Source organism: Cetorhinus maximus, chromosome 30 (assembly GCF_964194155.1).
Source record: "Cetorhinus maximus chromosome 30, sCetMax3.hap1.1, whole genome shotgun sequence".
NCBI classification, from domain to species: Eukaryota; Metazoa; Chordata; class Chondrichthyes; order Lamniformes; family Cetorhinidae; genus Cetorhinus; species Cetorhinus maximus.
In genome coordinates, this window is record NC_135908.1 from 21,670,770 (window position 1) to 21,692,865 (window position 22,096).

A 22,096-nucleotide genomic window follows, 5' to 3' on the forward strand; every position below is an offset into this window, starting at 1 on the left:
CGGGTTATAACTATCAGGAAAGAGGGGAAATGAGATCTTGGGGGTGGGAGGTCCTGACCCCTAGCTTTAAGATGTAAGTGTGTAACTCTGAGCTGTCAGTGAGGGGGACTGAGGCTCAAATAGAGACTGAGAAGTAACCTGGTGAAACTCTTTGAAACTATGGAGGTTTGATTGGGTTGACACAGCAAGAATGTTTTTACTTGCCAGGGAGATGAGAGATAGTAGAATTATCAAATTGCATTGCAATAATGGTGTTTGTGCAATAAAGGTAAGTGATACGTGGAAATGACATGGCAAGGGTTATGTCAGTGATCTAATGGATTATTAAGGTAACTGTCATAGTACCTGTTAGGTAACTGATGACCTTAGAATGATTCATGATCCATGGTGGGGAATGGAATGTTCAGAATATTTGGTAAGAGGTGTGTGACTCTCTACTCACCTCAATCTAATGCAAGCATCGAGTCATAAAGAGGAAATAAAATTGCCTCAGTTGACATGGGGGCCATGGTTGGGTTGGGTGGGGGTGGCAGTGGGTTTCTATTTGCCTATATGAGAACAATGGCAGTGATATTAAAAGGTCAATGTTGTGAGGCTATAGCTATAAGGAAAGACTGAAGAGGCTGGAGCTCTTTTCTCTGGGTAAGAGAGGGCTGAGGGGTGACAGAGCTCTTTAAAATTATGATGGGGTTTGATAGGATAGACGCAGAAAAAAAATATTCCCACTTGTGTGGAGACCATATCTAGGGACCATAAATATAAGATAGTCACACATAAATTCATTGGAAATTCAGGAGCATCTTCTTTACCCAGAGAGAGATTAGAATGTAGAACCTGCTACCAGAGGGAGGTGAATAGCATTAGTGCCTTCAGGGGAAGCTGGATAAACAGAGGGAAAGTAATGGAAGGAGATGCAGATGGAATGAGATGAGGTAGGGTAGATGGAGGAGGCTAATGTGGCGCTTAAACACCAAAATGGACTAGATGGCCTGTTCCTCTGGTGTAAATTCTATGTCACAAGGAACAATGACAAGGCTGGATGGTCAATTGTACACAGTGGAAAGACCAACAGAAGAGGCTGTTGGACTGGTTGTATACCTGTTTCTGTCTGATGTTGTCCTATACACTCTGTATATTGTGGCATTAGGCAGGAAAAGAACCTCACTAAATGCTGGAATTGTACAGCAGGCCCAGCTCTGAGAATGGAGCATTTCAGATACACAACAGAACTAACAGTTAAAAGCAAAAAAAATTAGAAGGAAAGGAAGGAATTGAAGAGAATTGTGTGGATTGTGTAATTGAGGATTGAGATTTGTGGATTGAATGAACTGTGTAACAGAAAACAGTTTTAAAACAAAAATCAAAGCACTGTGAAGTCTGGAAATCTGAAATGATAACAGAAAATGCTGGAGACAACAGGTCAGGCAGTAATTGAGGAGAGAAACAGAACCATCAAATGGTTGATGACCATTTCACGGAGCTCTGATGAAAGGTCATTGATCTAAAACATTTGTTTCAATCGCCCACAGATTCTGTCTGAGTGTTTCTGTCAATTTCTGTTAATTCGATTAAGCAGTTTACAATATTCAACCAACTAACTCCCTCTCTGTGATGGGGACATTAGCAGTTTCTCACTCTCCCAGTTATTCACTCCCAGTCTATGATATCCAGTGCATTAAAATTAGAAACATAGACATAGAAATTGGGGCAGGATTAGACCATTCGGCCCTTCGAGCCTGCTCCGCCATTCATTATGATCTTGGCTGATCATCCAACTCAATAGCCTGATCTCGCTTTCTCCCCATACCCTTTGATCCCTTTCGCCCCAAGAGCTATATCTAACTCCTTCTTGAAAACATATAATGTTTTGGTCTCAAGTACTTTCTGTGGTAACGAATTCCACAGGCTCACCACTCTCTGGGTGAAGAAATTTCTCCTCATCTCAGTCCTAAATGGTCTACCTCATATCCTTAGACTGTGACCCCTGGTTCTGGACTCCCCCACCATTGGGAACATCCTTCCTGCATCTACCCTGTCTAGTCCTGTCAGAACTTTATAGGTTTCTATGAGGTCCCCCCTCATTCTTCTGAACTCCAGCAAATATCATCCTAACTGACTCAATCTCTCCTCATATGTCAGTCCCGCCATCCTAGGAATCAGTCTGGTAAACCTTCGCTGCACTCCCTCTATAGCAAGAACATCCTTCCTCAGATAAGGAGACGAAAACTGCACACAATATTCCAGGTGTGGTCTCACCAAGACCCTGTTTAATTGCAGCAAGACATCCCTGTTCCTGTACTCGAATCCTCTTGCTATGGAGGCCAACATACCATTTGCCTTCTTTACCGCCTGCTGCACCTGCATGCTTGCCTTCAGTGACTGGTGTATGAGGACACCCAGGTCTCGTTGCACATTCCCCTCTCTCAATTTATAGCCATTCAGATAATAACCTGCCTTCCTGTTTTTGCTACCAAAGTGGTTAACCTCAAATCCACATTATATTGCATCTGCCATGCATTTTCCCACCAAATCACCCTGATGCATCTCTGTATCCTCCTCACAGCTCACCCTCCCATCCAGATTTGTGTCATCTGCAAATTTGAAGATATTACATTTAGCTCCCTCATCTAAATATTAATATATATTGTGAATAGCTGGGGTCCCAGCAGCGATCCCTGTTGTACTCCACTAGTCACTGCCTGCCATTCGGAAAAAGGCCCGTTTATTCCTACTCTTTTGTTTCCTGTCTGCCAACCAGTTTTCTAATACACTACCCCCAATCCCATGTGCTTTAATTTTACATGCTAATTCCTTATGTGGGACTTTGTTGAAAGCCTTCTGAAAGTCCAAATAAATCACATCCGCTGGCTCCCCCTCATCAACTCTATTAGTTACATTCTTGAAAAATTCCAGTAGATTTTTCAAGCATGATTTCCCTTTCGTAAATCCATGTTGACTCTGTCTGATTCTGCCACTGTTTTCCAAGCGCTCAGTTATTAAATCTTTTATAAAGGGCTCTAGAATTTTCCCCACTACTGACGTCAGGCTGACTGGTCTATAATTCCTTGTTTTCTCTCTACCTCCCTTTTTAAATTGTGGGGTTAGATTAGTTATCCTCAAATCTGTAGGAACTGTTCCAGAGTCTATAGAATCTCGGAAGATGACCACCAATACATCCACTATTTCTAGGGCCACTTCCTTAAATACTCTGGGATGTAGATGATCAGGGTCTGGGGAATTATCGGCCTTCAATCCCATCAATTTCTCCAACACCATTTCCCTACTGATACTGATTTCTTTCAGTTCCTCCCTCTCACCAAACCCTGTGTTCCCCAACATTTCTGGTATGTTATTTGTGTCCTCCTTTGTGAAGACAGAACCAAAGTATGTATTTAGTTGGTCAGCCATTTCTTTGTCCCCCATTATAAATTTCCCTATTTCAGACTGTAAGGGACCTACATTTGTCTTCACCAATCTTTTTTTCTTCACATACCTATAGAAACTTTTACAGCCAGTTTTTATGTTCCCCGCAAGCTTACTCTCGTATTCTATTTTCCCCTTCTTAATCAATCCCTTGGTCCTCCTTTGCTAAATTCTAAACTGCTCCCAATCCTCAGGTCTGTTGTTTTTTCTGGCCAATTTGTATGCTTCTTTCTTGGATCTAATACTGTCTCTAATTTTCCTTGTAAGCCATGGTTTGGCCACCTTTCCTATTTTGCTTTTGCACCAGACAGGAATAAAGAATTGTTGCAGTTCACCCATGCGCTCTTTGAACGTTTGCCATTGCCTATCCACCGTCATCCCTTTAAGTAAAATTTCCCAATCCATCATAGCCAACTCGCGTCTCATATCATCGTAGTTTCCTTTATTAAGATTCAGGACCCTAGTCTCAGAATCAACTATGTCACTCTCCATCTTGATGAAGAATTCTATCATATTATGGTCGCTCATCTCCAAGGGGCCTTGCACAGCTAGATTGCCAATTATTCCTTTCTCATTACACAATACCCAGTCTAGGATGGCCTGTTCTCCAGTTGGTTCCTCAATGTATTGGTCCAGAAAACCATCCCGTATACACTCCAGGAATTTCTCCTCTATGGTATTAAAGGGTGAATATCAGCCAGTGAGATGCATTGACCCCCGCTCAAGCAGGAAAGGTCGCAAAAATTTTTCTTAAATTATTGGAAAATTCATGCTCTGCACTGAGCCAAGCCTGACACCTTACATTTTTTCTTTTTTTTATTTGTCCTCAGGATGTGAGCATCACTGCAACTGCCAGCATTTATTGCCCATCCCTAATTGCCCTTGAAAAGGTGGTGGTGAGCTGCCTTCTTGAACCGCTGCAGTCCATGTGGTGAAGGTACACCCACAGTGCTGTTAGGGAGGGAGTTCCAGGATTTTGACCCAGCGACGGTGAAGGAATGGTTGATATATTTCCAAGTCAGGATAGTATGTGGCGTGTAGTGGAGCTTTTAGGGGGTGGTGTTCCCATGCATCTGCTATGCTTGTCCTTCTAGGTGGTAGAGGTAATGGTTTGGAAGGTGCTGTGAATGGGAGCTCGGCAAGTTGCTGCATGCTGTAGATGGTACACACTGCTGCCACTGTGCATTGGTGGTGGAGGGAGTGAATGTTTGTGGAAGGAGTCCCAATCAAGCGGGCTGCTTTGTCCTGGATGGTGTCGAGCTTCTTGAGTGTTGTTGGAGCTGCACTCATCCAGGCAAGTGGGGAGTATTCCATCACACTCCTGACTTGTGCCTTGTAGATGGTGGACAGGCTTTGCAGGGGTCAGGAGGTGAGTTACTGAAATCAGAATTCCCAGCCTCTGACCTGCTTTTGTAGCCACAGTATTTATATGGCTGGTATGGTTCAGTTTCTGGTCAATGGTAAACCCACCCCTCACCACCAGCCCTCTCCCCCCCCACCCCCAACCCATTGATATTAGGGGATTCAGCACTGTCAATGTCATTGAATGTCAAGGGGAGATGTTTAAATTCACTCCTGCTGGAGTTCGTCTTTGCCTGGCATTTGTGTGTGAATGTTGGTTGCCACTTATTAGCTGCAGCCTGAATGCTGTCCACGATAGTATAAACCATAGTTGTACCATTGTTTAATGGCAATGCAGAATGCAACACAATCCTGGCCTATTTTGGAACCAATTGCAGATACAAATTGTTCAAAAATCCTAAATTGCCACCTGCAAATTCTCCTTGTAGATTTGGCAGACTTTTTCCATGACACCTACCATCTAGAAGGACAAGGGCAGCAGACACATGGGAACGTGTGCAAGTTCCCCTCCAAGCCACTCACCATCCTGACTTGGAAATATATCATCGTTCCTTCACTGTCGCTAGGTCAAAATCCTGGAACTCCCTTCCTAACAGCACCATGGGTGTGCCTACATCACATGGACTGCAGCGGTTCAAGAAGGCAGCTCACCACCACCTTCTCATGGGCAATAAATGCTGGCCTTGCCAGCGCTGCTCACATCCTATGAAAGAATAAAAAGTTTAGAAAAATTGCATCTAACCAGTTTTGCTGTTCTTTATTTTTAATCAAATGCCCTTAAATGCTTGGTTTCTAAAGTATGGTTACAAATTTCTTAACCTACAGAAATTGGAAAAAAGTGATTACTCATCTAGGACTCGTCAGTTATTGTCTAAGATTATATTTTCATTGATTTAATGCTGACATTCAGCAAAAGGATGTCAAGTCCTTGGCAATGTTGCAGATGAAGTTTACCAGAGTGACATCAGTGATGGGGAGAGACTGGAGAAGATGAGATTGTTCAGCTTAGAGCAGAGAAGGTTCAGGGAGATTCAAAGCAAGTCTCAAAATTGTGATGGATTTTGATTGAGCAAATGAAGGGAAACTTCAGAGGAACAGAAACCAGAGGGTCAAATTTGAGATAATTGATAAAAGAACCAAAGGAGTGATGAAGAGAAATGACTTTACACACGTGGACTGCACGACCTGGATGTGTGGAAGCAGATTCAATAGGAACCTTCAAATGAGAATTTGATACATACTTGAAATGGGGAAAAAAATGCTGCAGGGTTGTAACTGAAGCAGCAGAAAGTGCCGTTCACTTTACTTTAGACCATATTATGGAAATAAAATTCCCACTCACAGCACTTTTGAATACAGTGAATGTGAATGAAAAGCAGTTTCATCTAAGTTTCACTTCCAAGGTCCAGATTCCCAGAAATAATAAACACTTAATAATGTTGATTCCTTTTGCACAATAACCTTCAATGTTCACTTAGATTGTCAAAGTCAGCACATGCCTGGATTTAATCTCCGGACCTTGCGTTGGCCTGACTTCCTGAGCTAGCCACAGTAACAGTCTATGCTAAAGTGTCAGCGAATATGAATAACTTGTTTTATTTTTGGGTTGCATAAACATGAAGTTTGAGGACGGTTCAGTAAATATTGTATCCGCCCAACAAACTAAGGTCGCATATCTCCTTCCCTTCGCAATCATGGCTCCTCATGAGATGTCAGCTGGGCTGCATTTATGAGCTGGCTCTAGGTATAGGTAATTGCCTGTCCATCACTTGCTATCCCAGTGGAGAAATTATAATGGCTGTGTTCATATGGAGAATAATCTTATTCTTTTGTGCTTGCATATTTTGTTTAAGTAGCGTCATAGTCATGAGAAACTGGGCCATTTCAGTTGATCCCGATCCTGGAGTTCCAATCGCTAGGATTACCATTGCTTTCAAATGACATTTTGTTTTTTACCCTGTCTTTTGTGTTTATCAGTAACCAGTAAAACCACGCCCTTTATATCTTTGCAGATGAAATTCAAAAAAGATTCAAATTCGAATCATCTGAGGAATACGCAACCACACTTCGTGAAGGAAGCACTGTTTATGTTGGTGGAAATGAAATTCTTTATCAGATAAACTTTGACAAATCTCCCAATCTAGTACAAAAGGTACAGTAGAAGCAGCCGGACCCTGATGTGTTACTAGGATGTAACATCATGACCAGTATCTGTTATCTGTAAAATTGCAGATGAATTGTTGGCAACCTGTGGAGGAACAAGCATTTTCCAGCCCTGTATTGTCATGTCGAGTGTGGTAACTACCCAGGGATTTTTGCTTTGTGATCCCTTGTTCTTGCTTGCACATTAAGCATTCCCAGGAAACTTGGTTAGCACTGGGGGAAGTTTTCAAAAGATGGATGTTAATTTGGCCAGCTGCATTTCAGAAATTCACAAATGTCAGATTAACTATGCTTGTAGCGAGCCATCACGAACTCGATGGGCCAATTAGCCTCCTTCTGTGCTGTACTCATTCTATGATTCCAATAAAAATGATCTGCCCTTCCAGTAATTCAGTGCGAAGCTGCATTACAAGGGCTGATGCTGAATTGCGTCAGTCAGTTTTAAACAATATTGCGGAACAGTTAGACCATTTAAGAAGAGTTAAACATTGAAGAAAGTTTAAGCAAACCAGTAGGGAAATAGAACTTGAAAAATATCAGTTGAAGGCAAATGGAATATTTTTGAGGGTCTCTATTGAGAGGGGGAACCATAAAAGCACATAGCAAGAACCCACAGGCACAGATTAAAGAACCGTGCTCCATTGTAATTAACATTAGAAAGAATGAAGTGAAATGTGTTTTTAAAAAATCAACTCTACAAGTATGTAGGAAGGTAGTGAGGGAAGAATTAAGGATCTTTCAAAAGGACATGGTATATAGAGAACAGCTGTAAGGCTCATTCCTAGCGTTAGAAAACCCTGGACTCTCAAGCCTATACAAGAGGCAATTGAGTGAGGACCTCATCGAGGGCATTAAATACAAAGTGGGAGAAGGGAGGTTAGTCCTGAACCCTATTTCAAGTTAACGCCTGACTTCAGGACCGTGGGTGCAGGTATAAATGGGCCAAAGGCAAGTGTTGGAGAACATCAAAAAGTGGATATAAATAATATTTTGGGTAGGGCAAAACAGAGGTGGTTAAATGCTCCTGCTGGAAGGATGAGCTAGATGGATTGAATGGTCTCCCTTATCTTACTTAAGGAGGCACACACTTGTGTTGGAAGTAGTTCATTGAAGGTTCACTGGGCTGATTCCCTGGGTTGAAGGGGTTGTCTTATGAGGAAAGATTGAGCAGGTTGGGTCTATACTCATTGGAGTTTAGAAGAATGAGAGACAATCTTATTGAAACGTATAAGATTTTGAGGGAGCTTGACAGGGTGGATGCTGAGAGGATGTTTCCTCTCGTGAAGGAATCTAGAACTAGGGGCACTGTTTAAATAAGGAACCTCCCATTTAGGACGGAGATGAGGAGGAATTTCTTCTCTGAGGGTTGTTAATCTTTGGAATTCTCGGCCCCCAGTGAGCAGTGGAGACTGGGTCATTGGATATGTTCAAGGCTGAGTTAGACAGGTTTTTGACTGACAAGTGAGTTCAGGGTTATGGTGATGGACAGCAAAGTGGAGGTGAGGCCACAGTCAGATCAGCCATGATCTTATTGACTGGCAGAGTAGGCTCGAGAGGCTGCCCAACTCCTGCTCCTATTTCTTATGTTCATCCTTACCTTTTATTTTGAATTCTCAGAATCTCTGTTATTGGCAGGGGGTAAATAATCAGCCAAGTTTCATAGTTCTGTTCACCATTCAGTGATCCCTGCTGGGCGCTGTGGTAGCCACGGACCTGTACCAAGGTATACCTACCATTCGAGGAAACTGAACTCCAAGTTAACGTCAAAAAATGCTGGAAATACTCAGCGTCTGTGGAGAGTTTCAGGTCAATGACCGGTCCTCAAAACTCAGAACCGAGCACTTCTGTTTCAAGTTTAAAACATTTTCAATATTTTGCATATGCGTTGAGTTAAACTTCCCCTTTTCATTCGCCTGAAGAAATACTGACATTTGGGAAATGCAGTGTCTCAATAGTAGGTCTGGTGATAGCTGATTGACTTTCAGAAGAGGCCCCATGTGTTGTCAACTAATATCCTTCCCTTTCGGTTTGATTCTTTTTATATTGCTTTATTTAATTAAAGAACTCGGTAAAAATCAGGGGAAAAGTTCATGTTACCCATGGGAAGAACCAGTAAAACTGAGCTTGTTGTTTTGAGTGACTCATCAGCAGATATGAGCACACGATTGATTATTAAGGAAGACTCTCAGATATCTCTCTGTCTCTACACTCCATCCCCCAAACTCACCATAGAACAGGAATCACATGCGAATTGTTCCTGGGCTGGGTGCTTGTGCGCTGACCGCAAGCACATATATTATTTAGGTTCCGTATCCAGGACACCATGGAACTACCTCAGGATGCAGCTGTAACATGCTTCACTGTTTATCACTATTTTGTCTGTTTGTCAGCAACATTTTGAAATACATTCAGTTCAAATTCAATGGAGCAAATACTGTCCTTGAGTGAGATGATAAGAAAAGGATCAGACATGTCAATTGAGCTGGATATTGGGTGGGTCACATAACAGACGACTGATGCAATACCATTTGGTTAATACTGCTGCCCGAAGCAGATTTCTACTCCAATAGCTCTGTGTTCAAGCAGTTGAATTTTCTAAACGTTATTGTTGACTCGAGTTGACAAAGTTTATTTGGATTGTTGATACAACTTGTTTATTCTAAGTTTATGCTATAACTCATTTATTAATTTCTAATAGTGTTCAGGGTGAAAGCCAGCCGTGGGAGTGATACAAACTAAGCTGATAATTTATAACTATTATCAAAATGAAAAAGGGAGTGAGATTTTCATGGCCTAACTGTTATAGGGAGGTTGTTTGACCCTCAAAGGAAAAGCTACCTTTGTAATCTAAAGATCTCCCAAGGGGTTTTATTTGCCTATTTTGGTTTCTGTAAAGAATACAGTGTGAAACATTCATGGACAAACCTCTCAGCAATGTCAGCAAGCCCCACTCCAGGACTTGAGCACAAAAACCAAGGCTGACACTCCAGTGCAGTACTGAGGGAGTGCTGCACACTTGGGGATGCTCAACGGAGGCCCAATCTGGTCCCTCAGGTGGCTGTAAAAGATCCCATGGCACAATTTTGATGAAGAGCAGGGAAGTCAGTCCTGGAGTCCCGGCCAATATTTATCCCTCAATTAACACCACAAGAAACAGATAGCTGGTCATTATCACATTGCTGTTTGTGGGAGCTTGCTGTGTGCTGTTATGCCTACAGTAGAACAGTAACTACACTTCGAAATATTTTATTGATTGTAAAGTGCTTTTGCCACAAAAGGCGCTATATAAATGCTTCTTGTTTATTACCTTCTATCTGGAAATAAATTTGGAACACGTCAATTAGGTTGTATGTTTCATTAGCCAATCTATTTTGTTTTTGAAGTGATGACAGAAGCAACCTTTGGGGATTTTCTGACCATTTTTCGTCAGAATTTTTTTAAAAGTTCCCTTTGGTTGTATTTTAAGGACAAAGAAAGGTACTCAGACAAAGGGTGATTACTATTTAAAGTTTCCCCAAAACTTTTAAATAATAAACAATCACTTAGCTAACAACGCACATTGCATTGGGAAGTCTCTGATCCTTACCAAAGATTGCCTTTGGAAAATTCTGGTTTGTGGCCGAAACTATGGGGAAACAAAAAGAAATAATGTCACAGGCAGTCAGCTACATTTTTAAAATGGAATGTCACAAGAACATATTTTGACCATGGTCATAAGTTTAGCATGAAGTAAAGTTAGGTCAAGAGCCCCACTGATGTGGGGAAATGTAGCATGTTCATAATTTATTGTTATTACATGAAGACAAATTCATGAGTTGAGTGAATCTGATCAGTGGTTCTGTATGCTCATTTGCTGTGAAATGAGGCAGCTTAATGATCCTGTCAAGCTTTACCTGATAATGCTCTGTGAAACTGGGATATTTTACTATGTTAAAGGTGGTGTATAAATGCACGTTGTAGTTGTATCTGGCCTTGATTTGACAGGTAGTTTTTCAAAAAGAACAGCATAGAGAGTTTCTGAGACTGTGCCAATGGATGGGGCACACTGGCCTAAAAACATGGGCAGCAGGAAAAATTCACCCCATCTATTTGCATATACCATTTACCCACATCAAATAGATTGTAGTTGAAACCAAAATTAATGACTGTCACGCCACACAATGATCCCCAATTTGATTCGCTCTGCTGTTGGTGGGCATTTAGGTGCTGAGATCTTCAGCTCTGGAATTCCTTGCCTAAATCTCTCAGCATCTCCACCACTCCCTCCTTCTTTAAGACACTCCTTAAAACCTAACTGTTTGACCAAGCTTTTGGTCACCTGTCCGATTATTTTCTATTGTGGCTGAGTGCCAAATTTTATTCCATAATTGTCCCTGTGAAGTTCCTTGGGATGTTCCACTATGACAAAGGTGCTATGCAAATGCAAGTTGTTGTTGTTGTTGTTATGCATTAGATGTATTGCAGCTTATCCACCCTTCTGGAGCATCTATTTGCCAATTGCTCCTTGCATGCTTCACCTACTCGCTAACCCCGATGACAAGCACGGAGCAAACAGATGGCCATTTGCTTCTCAACACTGAGCAGCCCAGGTGGAAGGCTTACATTAAAATTGAGCCAGCATTTAAAGAGAGCAAGATCAGCCCCCATCAGCATAAGGTATCCGGGGCGCAATGAGAGGGAGAACCAATTGCCTCCTGATTTACTAAGTTACAGATTTCATTGTATTGCTCTGAAAGATGCTGCGCAGAGCTCATCTGTCCTTCGTCCTCCCACCTTAATGGGGATAGGTGGGAACATTGGAGAAAGAGGGAGAGGGAGTGAGAGAGAGAGAGAGCCAGAAACATCTCCAGCCTCTTTAGTGGTGATAAAAGCAGCAGATTGCTTGCCCCACGATCATATTTGCTGTTGAAAGTGTGTTGTCTGAGGAAGCGAAAATGTCAAGAAAATTAGGAGATAAAATGCCTTCAAACAGTGTCTAAACAAGTTAAAAAGAAATAAAAGAAAGAACCTGCATTTATATATCACCTATCACATCCTCAGGGCTTGCTAACGTGTTTCACAGCCAAGGTAATTATTTTGCACAAATGTGTTCAAAGCTGAAATCCTGAAGTGAGTGGCATTTTCAACCTCCCCACATCACGATGTATAAACATGGATTGACTTCGAACAAACACCATTGTTCAGGGTGGAAACCAACTTTTCAACATCATTAGGTGGCTATACAAGCTTGTTTGCAGAACCTCGAAACTGGAGAACAGGAGAACAAGGTTCAGCGTGGGGAGATGGTGTCATCGTGATGTCACTGGATTTGTAATCTAAACACCCAGGCTAATGCTCTGGGGACATGGGTTCACCCACCATGGCAGCTGGGGGGATTTGAATTCAGTGAATAAATCTGCAATATAGAGCTAGTGTAGTAACCTGATGTGTAATATACCTTTAAGACAAAAGTGGCAATGGAAGATCATATGATCTTGGTACCCAGTAGCAGAGTCGCATGGGCTACCTCTGTAGTCAGTAGTCTTGAGTTAGAGTCTGAAGAGTGAAGGCAGAGTTTTGAGTTGGAAGCACACAAGTGTAGCTGCCAAGTTCCTTTTGTAAATAAACACAATGTATTTCTCCTAAGAACGGTCCACTGATCTTCTCTGTCTTGGTACCAACTCGGTCACCCTGAAACAAGCGTGTAACCCGGATCCTTCCAGTCCCATCAAAGCAGGGCACAGGATCCAACAAACTGGTGATGAGAGTAAGAAGCAAGAAAAGACATGAAAGGCAGAGGTAAAAAGCAAGAAAGAACAAAGGAAATCAGGAGAACCAAAAGCATGGTAGTTGTAAGTTTAAAAAAAAAAAGTTTCCTTCCTGATTGTTGAAGCTATCCCCTTGGAGGGAGCATGCCACAATTCGGAAGAGTTGAGCCTTTCGATCCAACCTTGGACAACTGGTCTCATTATGTTGAACACCTCGCGCTCTTCTTCCAGCTGAACGACATCGCGGGGGAGGAGGAGAAGCCGGCGATCCTCTTATCCACATGTGGGAGTAAGACATATGGATCAATTGGAAATTTGTTGGTACCCAGTGCCCCAGATTCAAAGTTTTGATGACTTAGTGAACCTCGTGAAGATTCATTACCAGCCCAAGCCTTCGGTGACAATGCAACAGTTCAAATTTAACTTGAGGAATAAAGCTGTGGGGGAGACAGTTGCTTGTTATGTGGCAAGTTTGAAATAATTAACAGAATATTGTGAGTTTGGTAGATCTATCAATGAAATGCTTAGAGATCATTTGGTGTTCGGTAGAAATGAAGATACGATTCAGAAGGAATTACTGTCTGTAACAAATTTGGATTTTCAGAAGGCATTGGAAATCGCTCTGGCAATGGAAGGTGCAGTATGAGACTCAAGCCAAACCGGGAGCGCAAAATGGTGCCGTCCTCCATGTTGGGTGGGGAACCTCAGCCAAAAAGCACGAAAGTGCAAAGCTTTACTCAGAAGCGGGAAGCAGCCACCGCTAGCAAACAAATAAAAAGAGATAACTTAGCAGCAAAAACATGGCCTCATGGTAACAGAGGTGGAAGCAGATAGCCTTGTGATGAATCACAGTTTAAAAAAGATCAAATGTGTTTTCTTTCATCAAAACAGACATCTGATGAGTAAAGGTAGAATCAGGCAGATTTTCAGACAAGAGCAAAAACCCAGTGAGATCTACAGCATTGAAAAAGCCTGAAGTAACAGATTCAGGTATTTATTCATTGTATAATTTAAAGGTAGAAAGAACAGAACCTATGTAACCATGAGAGTGAATGAGAGGCCGATCAGAATGGAGGTGGATACAGGAGTCTCCATTACGGTTATGGGCGAGCATTCTTTTAATTACCTGCATCGTGGGGAATGTAACTAAAATTTGGAAGATAGAGATGCTGAATTGAAAACTTACATGGGAGAAGACCTACAAATCAAAGGCATATGCAAAGTCACAGCACACTACGGAGGTCAAACACTGAAATTACCCTTGATGATGGTAGCAGGTGAGGGACCTAGTCTTCTTGGACATAACTGACTGAACGAAATTAAATTGGAATGGGCTGAAATCTTCCCAACTGAGAGCTAATGGGCTATCAGAGCTACTACAAAAATATGCCTCATTCTTCAAGGACGAACTTGGAAAGATTGAGAGGCTACACGCAAAAATTCATGTAGATCCAGAGGCAACACCAAGATTTATGAAGGCAAGATCAGTACCTTACACAATGTGGGAAAAGCTAGACACCGAACTGGACAGATTAGAAAAACTGAGTGAGACAGCCAGTGCAGTTTTCAGAATGGGCAGCACCAATTGTACCTGGTCTCAACCCTGACCGAAGCATTCGAATTTGTGGGGACTACAAATTAACAGTCAATGAAGTGGCTCAGTTGGACAGACACCCCATACCAAAAGTTGAAGACTTTACGCTGGACTGGCAGATGGAACTGTCTACATGAAGCTTGATGTGAGTCATGTTATCAAGAATTGGAATTAGAGAAGGCCCCCTGGAAGTTTGTTACCATTAATACACACAAAGGTTGTACCAATACACCCATTTACCATTTGGCATATCTTCAGCTTCCGCCATATTCCAAAGAACCATGGAAAGTTTACTACAGGGACTGCCTCACATGATGTGTTATTTAGATGACATTCTTGTGGCGGGACTCACTGAAAAGAGAAAGAGGTAACCTACCTAGGTCACAAGGTAGATTTACAAGGCCTACACTCAGTTGAAGAAAAAGTGAAAGTCATTAGAGAGGCACCAGCACCAAAGAATACATCCAAACTCAAATCATTCTTGGGGATGATCAATTACTATGGATGTTTCTTGCCTAATTTGTCAACAGAATTGGCATCACTGTATTACTTGCTCAAGACGAATCGATGATTGCCTTGGCAAACACCACAGAAAGAAGCTTTCACAAAAGTGAAACAGTTGTTGCAATTATCTACACTTCTACATTTTGACCTAAAAAAGAGTTGGTGTTGACATGTGACGCATCTCCCTATAGAGTGGAAACAGTGCTTTCCCATCGAATGGGTGATAGATCAGAATAACCTATAGGTTATGCAGCAAGAACACTCGATACAGCAGAAAAAGGGCACTAGCAGATAGAAAAAGGAGGCCTGTCAATCATCTTTGGTGTTAATTTTCACCAGTATGTACACAGTCATCATTTTACTATGATATCGGACCATAAGCCATAACTGGGCTTGTTCAGCGAAGACTTGGCTATATCCCCTCTAGCCTCAGCAAAAATACAAAGATGGGTGTTGACCTTGGCACCATGAGTATACTTTCATAGGCCCAGAAGTCAAATTGCAAACGCAGATGCACTCAGTCATTTAGCCCATGCAAGTAAAAAGTCAATTCCTCAAGAATTTGTTTAATTATTGAACTTCCTGGATCCATCACCGATATGTGCTAGACAGATTAGAGATTAGACAAATTGAGACCCAGCTTTATCCAAAGTAAGAGAACAAGTTCTTCATGGTTGGCCACAAGAGCAGGAATCTGATGAAATGAAACTATATTTCCAGAGAAGGTATGAAATAACCAGCAAGGAAGGTATCTTATTGTGGGGAGCTCGAGTGATTGTTCCTCCAAAAGGACGAAAGCCATTGTTGCCTGAACTTCACAGTGCACATCCTGGAATTTCCAGAATGAACGCAAAAGCGCGCAGCTATCTACGGTGGTCTGGGATGGATGGAGAAATAGAAAACTTATTGAGAAGTATGCAGTGTCAGCAAGTGCAAAAGCTACCTTCAAATGCTCTGTTACATCCTTGGGAGTGGCCAGGAAGGCCATGGGTGTGATTACACATCGACTATGTGGGACCGGACCTCCTATGGGAACAATGTTTCTACTTATCATCGATGCTCACTCAGAATGGATGGACATATATGAAGTGAAGTCACTAACATCTTCTGTTACAATAGACAAGCTCCGTCAAAGTTTCGCAATCAACGGACTATCAGAAGCGGTCATATCAGACAATGGAACAGTATTTACGAGCGCTGAGTTTCACTGATTCTTCAGCCTCGACGGTATTACTCATGAAAACTTCACTGTACCCCCCTTCTCAAATGGGCCAGCCAAGAGAGAGTGGTTCAGACATTCAAACCTGGTCTGAAGAAATTGTCTGGAGATTCTATAGCCACTAAACTAGCACGCTTTCTTATCCATTATAGAACCACCCCTCATACGACAACAGGTGTCACACCTGAGGAATTGTTGATGAAGCGCCGTCTCCGATCGAGACTGACCCTAATTATGCCAAACTTGGAGGGGGGAAAGCAGAAAGGAGTCGGGGAAGTCAGAAGCCTGGACATGACTGTCAGCCGTGACAAAACGTTTAACATAGGAGAGAAAGTATTTGTGAAGAATTTGAGAAGGACCAATATGGTTCTTTGATGAAATAAGTGCAGTAACAGGGCCCCTTTCTTACCACGTGAAAGTGGAAGATCGAGTCATATGGAGACGTGGATCATACAAGAAGAGGAGAAACAAAACACCCAGAAATGATTCTACCAGTGTTTGTGACTCAATCAACATCTCCTGTTGAAAGAACTCAACTGAGTACAGATGTATCCGAAAGAGACGAAGAAAGAGATTTGCAGGTGCCTACTGAAGAGCCAGATGCTCAGACGACTCCAGTGAAGGAGGTTCCGGATGAAACATCAGAAGCTGTAGAACTGAGACGTTCTACATGCGTAAGGAAACCCCCAGAAAGACTGACTTTCTAAATTACTTACCTGTGTGAGTAATTTGATATTTTGAAAAAATTGTAAAATGTATTTGAGTAAAGGGGGAGGGATGTAGTAATCTGATGTGTAATATACCTGTAAGACAAATGTTGTAATGGAAGATCTCATGACCTTGGTACGCAATAGCAGAGAAGCGTGGGCTACCTTTGTAGCCAGTAGTCTTGAATTTGATAAAAGCAAAAAACTGCGGATGCTGGAAATCCAAAACAAAAATAAAAATACCTGGAAAAACTCAGCAGGTCTGACAGCATCTGCGGAGAGGAACACAGTTAACGTTTTGAGTCCGTATGATTCTTCAACAGAACTAAGGAAAAACCTTAGTTCTGTTGAAGAGTCATACGGACTCGAAACGTTAACTGTATTCCTCTCCGCAGATGCTGTCAGACCTGCTGAGTTTTTCCAGGTATTTTTAATTTTTGTCTTGAGTTTGAGCCTGAGGAGTAAAGGCAGAACTTTGAGTTGGAAGCACACAAGTGTAGCTGCTGAGTTCCTTTTGTAAATAAACAGAATGTGTTTCTTCTAAGAACGGTCCACTGATCTTCTCTGTCTTGGTCCCAACTCTGTTACCCCAAAACGAGCGTGCAACCTGGATCCTTCCAGTCCCAACAAACCAGGGTACAGGATCCACAGCTAGTCTCAGCAATGGTAACCATGATAACTATCATCGTTTGTTGTACAAACCCATCTGGTTTATTGATGTCCTTTAGGGAAGGAAATTTGCTGTCCTTACCTGGTCTGGCCTACATGTGACACCAGACCACACCAAGTGCTTGACTCTTTACTGCCCTCTGAAATGACCTAGCAAGGACAATTAGGGATGGGCAACAAATGCTGGCCTTGCCAGTGATGCCCACATCCCATGAAAGAATAAGTAGCTTTAGGGAGGATCAGCCCAGGGTGCTTTAGCGCAACAGAGAAACAGAGCAGGAGAAGCTGCCATCATTGAGGGGGTGGATGGGTGGTTGGCTATGAGTCAGATTGGTTACTGCCAGAGGCAATCCATTGCAAGAGTGGGGTTGCTTTAAAGGAGGAACATTAAATGGAATTTAAATTGGTAGAAGTGTGGGATGAATGGAATGAACGAATAGAAGACAGAGAGTTGGGATACTGAGGGGAATTTCAGGATGGCAACCTGTAACTAGTGGAGTGCCACAGGGATCAGTGCTGGGAGCTCCATTATTTACAATATATATCAATGACTTGGATGAGGGGAAGTGAATGTACTATCGCCAAGTTTATGGATGACACAAAAATAGGTGGGAAGGCAAGTGGTGAGGATGACACAAGGACTCTACAGAGGGATATAGACAGGTTAAGTGAGTGGGCAAAAAAAGTGGCAGATGGAATATAATATGGGAAAATGTGAGGTTCTGCACTTTGGCAGGAAGAATAGAGGAGCTGAATATTATTTAAATGGAAAAAGACTGAAGAAATCTGCAGCACTGAGGGATTTGGGGGCCCTCATGCATGAATCCCAAAAAGCTAGCGTACAAGTTCAGGTAATAGGTAAGGCAAATGGAATGTTGGCCTTTATTTCAAAGGGAATGGACTATAAAAATAGGGAAGTCTTGTTAAAACTATACAAGGCACTCGTTAGACCACACCTAGAATACTGTGAATCCTTTGGTCCCCTTATCTAAGGAAAGATATACTGGCATTGGAGGCAGTCCAGAGAAGGTTCACTAGGTTGATCCCAGGATGGAGGGATTTTCTTAGGAGAGGTTGAGTAGGCTGAGTCTGTACTTATTGGAATTTAGAAGAATGAGAGGTGACCTTATTGAAACATAAGATTCTTAGGGGGCTTGACAGGGTAGATGCTGAGAGGTTGTTTCCCCTTGTGGAGAGTCTAGGACCAGAGGGCACAATCTCAGAGTAAGGGATCACCCATTTAAGACAGAGATTAGGAGGAATTTCTTCTTTGAGGATAGTCAATCTGTGGAATTTTTTACCGCAGAGGGCTGTAGAGGCTGGGTCGCTAAATATATTCAAGGCTGAGAGAGACAGATTTTTAATCAATAAGGGAATCATGGGTTATGGGGAAAAGGCAGAAAAGTGGAGTTGAGGATTCAGGTCAGCCATGATCTCATTGAATGGCGGAGCAGACTCGATGGGCTGAATGGCCTACTTCTGCTCCTATGTCTCATGGTCTTAAGGAATGTATCATATTGTGTGGGAGTAGGTGTGCGAATTCAAAACCATTCTTCTCTCTTCCCATGTTACATGGGGATTGCCACGATGCTGCTTGATCTCTCCTTCATAGCAACCATCAGCCTTTGGAATTGGTGGGTGGTTTTGCAGCCAGATGCCCTTCCTTTGCCCATTTATCCAGGCTGAAGACTTCGATGAGCATTTAGCATTCAAATATTTTAATTTGAAGGAAAAGGACTGAAGACCAGAATAGGACGAGTGTAGCATCCTATAACCAGAAGAGAATAAAGATGCTCAGATTAATTGTTGAGTTGCAGTTCAGTTGGAAACATAAAGCGTCGGGTCAAAGCATGAGCTATACCTTTGAAAATTCCATTTATAGCAAGTACAGACTTTCTGATACTGACCAGGATAATTAGCTTAATCGGAACTGTCTATCTCTATAGGCTACTGGTTTACTTTTCATTTAATCTGTTTACGCTCTAACCCTTTAATGCTCTTTCCATAATTGAGCGCCCAAATTACAGAGTACTTCAGTCATGGTCTAGCCATTTCCTTGTACTAATTAAACAATTGGTGTCTTTCCATTAATACATCCTGTTATTTCCTGGTTTATCCATTAAGCTTCTGATAGAATTCTACAAAATGAAGCTCTGGGTATACACGGAAGCACGTGTTGATATGTACCATGAGAGGTGGTTTCCATAATTGGCCGTTACCTCAAGGATACGTCAGGTACTGAGATAACCAAGTGCTGTTATCATTGGGAATCAGACATTCCCAGGCTAGTTGGCAGTTTGACCATTTATCCTGGGATAGTTTCAAGGATAACTAAGTCCATAGGGTGAATCTAGTTAATGGATTGACATTGTTCTCTACATACAGATAAGACCAGAACAACCTCCTTCCCTTCGGGAACTGCTGTTCAAAGCATATAATAGCAATTTACATCAATCAGCATTCATTGTGTAAAACACAAAGACTGAGTAATTGCTTGGGCATTTGCAATGGAAGGTTTACACAATGCCCATTCAGTTTTCACTTCTTGGCTTGTATCTTTATAGCAACAAAAACAAAAATACCTGGAAAAAGTCAGCAGGTCTGACAGCATCTGTGGAGAGGAATACATTTAACGTTTCGAGTCCGTATGACTCTGTATATTTATAGCATTGGAAGCTTTCTCTATTTTCCCCTTATCATTATGTTGATTCATGAATTCATGTTGGTTCATGAATGATTGATGAAAACCTGTTGAATGTTTTTAATTAATGTGGCCATCAACTTACTGTATTCCTCCTGTAAAAATTACCTGGTCGGAGACTATGGGGAAAACATTACCAAATGTAATTAAGGTAAAAGGCACACTGCAGCATTTTTCCAGCGAGTGTTTTGAATTATGGTTTATTACTCTTTCCACTAATTGCTTGATGCCAATTTCGTGCATACAATTTGAGATTAAGAAAATATACCAAATGACATGGGTGGAATTTTCCGTGCCCGCTGGCGTCGGGCGTGTTTGGTAATGTGAGCAGACAATATGACGAGAAGGCCAAAAATCAGTATCACAACATCGTGAAACCAGTTTGCAATCGTTTACTCTGATTGTAAAACATCTGGATATTATTATAAGCCCAGCTCACCGGAATCATCCCCCCCAAACTCTGGGTCATCCAAGCACGCCGACATGTTTCATAACTGTACATAAGCAACGTGCACCTGGCGAGCTGCACTTCACTCGGGTCTTTGAGGTTTCTTTGCCCACCTTGCTTCAGGCAGCCCTCGTGATCATCAGCGCCAGGCTTCACAGGCAGCACCACATCACTTTTAGGGGGGATCACGGGCAGGTCTCTACCTACTAGACCAGCCATAAGGCAGGGGTGGCTTTTCAGCGGCTGCAGGGCTAGGGCTTGCTTGGGGAAGGGGGAGAAGTGGCCTTAAGCAAGAGAAGGGGCTGCCGGGTGAGGCCTGTACTGGGGAAGGTGGGTCTCCCAGGGTGTGTGTGGGCACACATGTTGATCTGTGCAAGTGACCTCAAGATGGTGAGTGCTGAGGAGGCAGTCTTCAGAGGAGATGAGGCCAGATGGACATATGTGTGAGAATGGGTGGTGATGTCCCTTGAGCTGGCAGTGAGTGAATGTGTGATGGGCCTGAGTGTGAGTTTAGAGCGATGAGATGGTAGCCTTACCCTGGCATCATGGATGAATCAGTTGTCTTCTTTCTGCATTGGACGGACAACCTCTTCTGTGTAGCATTGGCACTGATCACCACTGCCATCGCCTACCAAGCCAGAGTGGTGAGACTGTTGGACCTCCTGCTGCCAGAAGGTGGGTAGAGGACATCATGGTGGGTTTCCATGGCGTCCAAAATGCGTTCCAGGGATGCGTCACTGAATCAGGGGGCTGCCGTCTTTTTGCCATTCGGGGCCGTGTCTTCTTGCAGGAGTCCTGGGCTGGAAGCACTGAGAGGTGTGTATGCGGCTGCACTTTAAATATGGCACCCGGTGTAAGGGAGCGGCGAGGTGATGGCGTGGCAGGCAAATCGGAGCCCGCCCGCCATCGAAACAGTGTCAGTCCCAAGAATGCATGATTAATGAGGCAGGATTTGGATGATAGGGCGTGAAAAGACACCATTGCTGCCGGTGGGTAAAACAGTCTTTTTCTCACCCGCTACTGCACTTTGTGCAAACCTGGGACAATTCTGCCCATAATGTTTGTGTTTGCTGGCTGCTGGTCAGCTGCAAAGGTATGACTTGTTAACACATCAGCTCTCTCCTGTAAATTCAGACTAAATTTCCAACTTTAATTGCTGCTCAGAACATTCTTTAAAAAAAAGGCTTATTTTCCTTGGAACAAGGAAGGTTAAAGTGATTAAAAGCCTTTTGAAAGGTCATTGACCTGAACCATTATCCCTCTTTTTCTCTCTGAACAGATACTACCTGACCTATTAAGTACTCCAAGCATTTTGATTTCAGATTTCCAGTATCTGCTGCGCTTTGCTTTCCTACTCTGGTTAATGGAGGTGTTCAGAATCATGATGGGTCTTGATAAAGTATGGAGGGAGAAATTGTTTCCACTGGCAGATTTGGGAGAATTGACAAAATGAACTGTAATGTTGTTATAATGATACAAAGGCAGTAATCAATCTTAAGGGACTGGGGAAACACGTTGTGGGTTCATTTATTTAGACCAGGTACATGGGAACATTACAG

General features: G+C 42.5%; 1 protein-coding gene across 4 annotated transcripts in view; it reads left to right on the forward strand.

Annotated features, from left to right (window-relative positions):
* The window catches only part of LOC144670137 (semaphorin-7A-like), a 101,750-nt gene that overhangs the window by 51,984 nt on the left and 27,670 nt on the right, over nucleotides 1-22,096 (forward strand). For 2 of the 4 annotated variants that reach the window (XM_078532601.1, XM_078532600.1), the window contains exons 2-3: nucleotides 5,214-5,452; nucleotides 6,798-6,937. In XM_078532601.1, coding sequence (XP_078388727.1) covers nucleotides 5,386-5,452; nucleotides 6,798-6,937 — 207 coding nt within the window. In that variant the 5' untranslated portion in view covers nucleotides 5,214-5,385. The remainder of the gene's footprint in view (nucleotides 1-5,213; nucleotides 5,453-6,797; nucleotides 6,938-22,096) is intronic. The other 2 variants (XM_078532602.1, XM_078532599.1) reach the window with 1 other exon arrangement.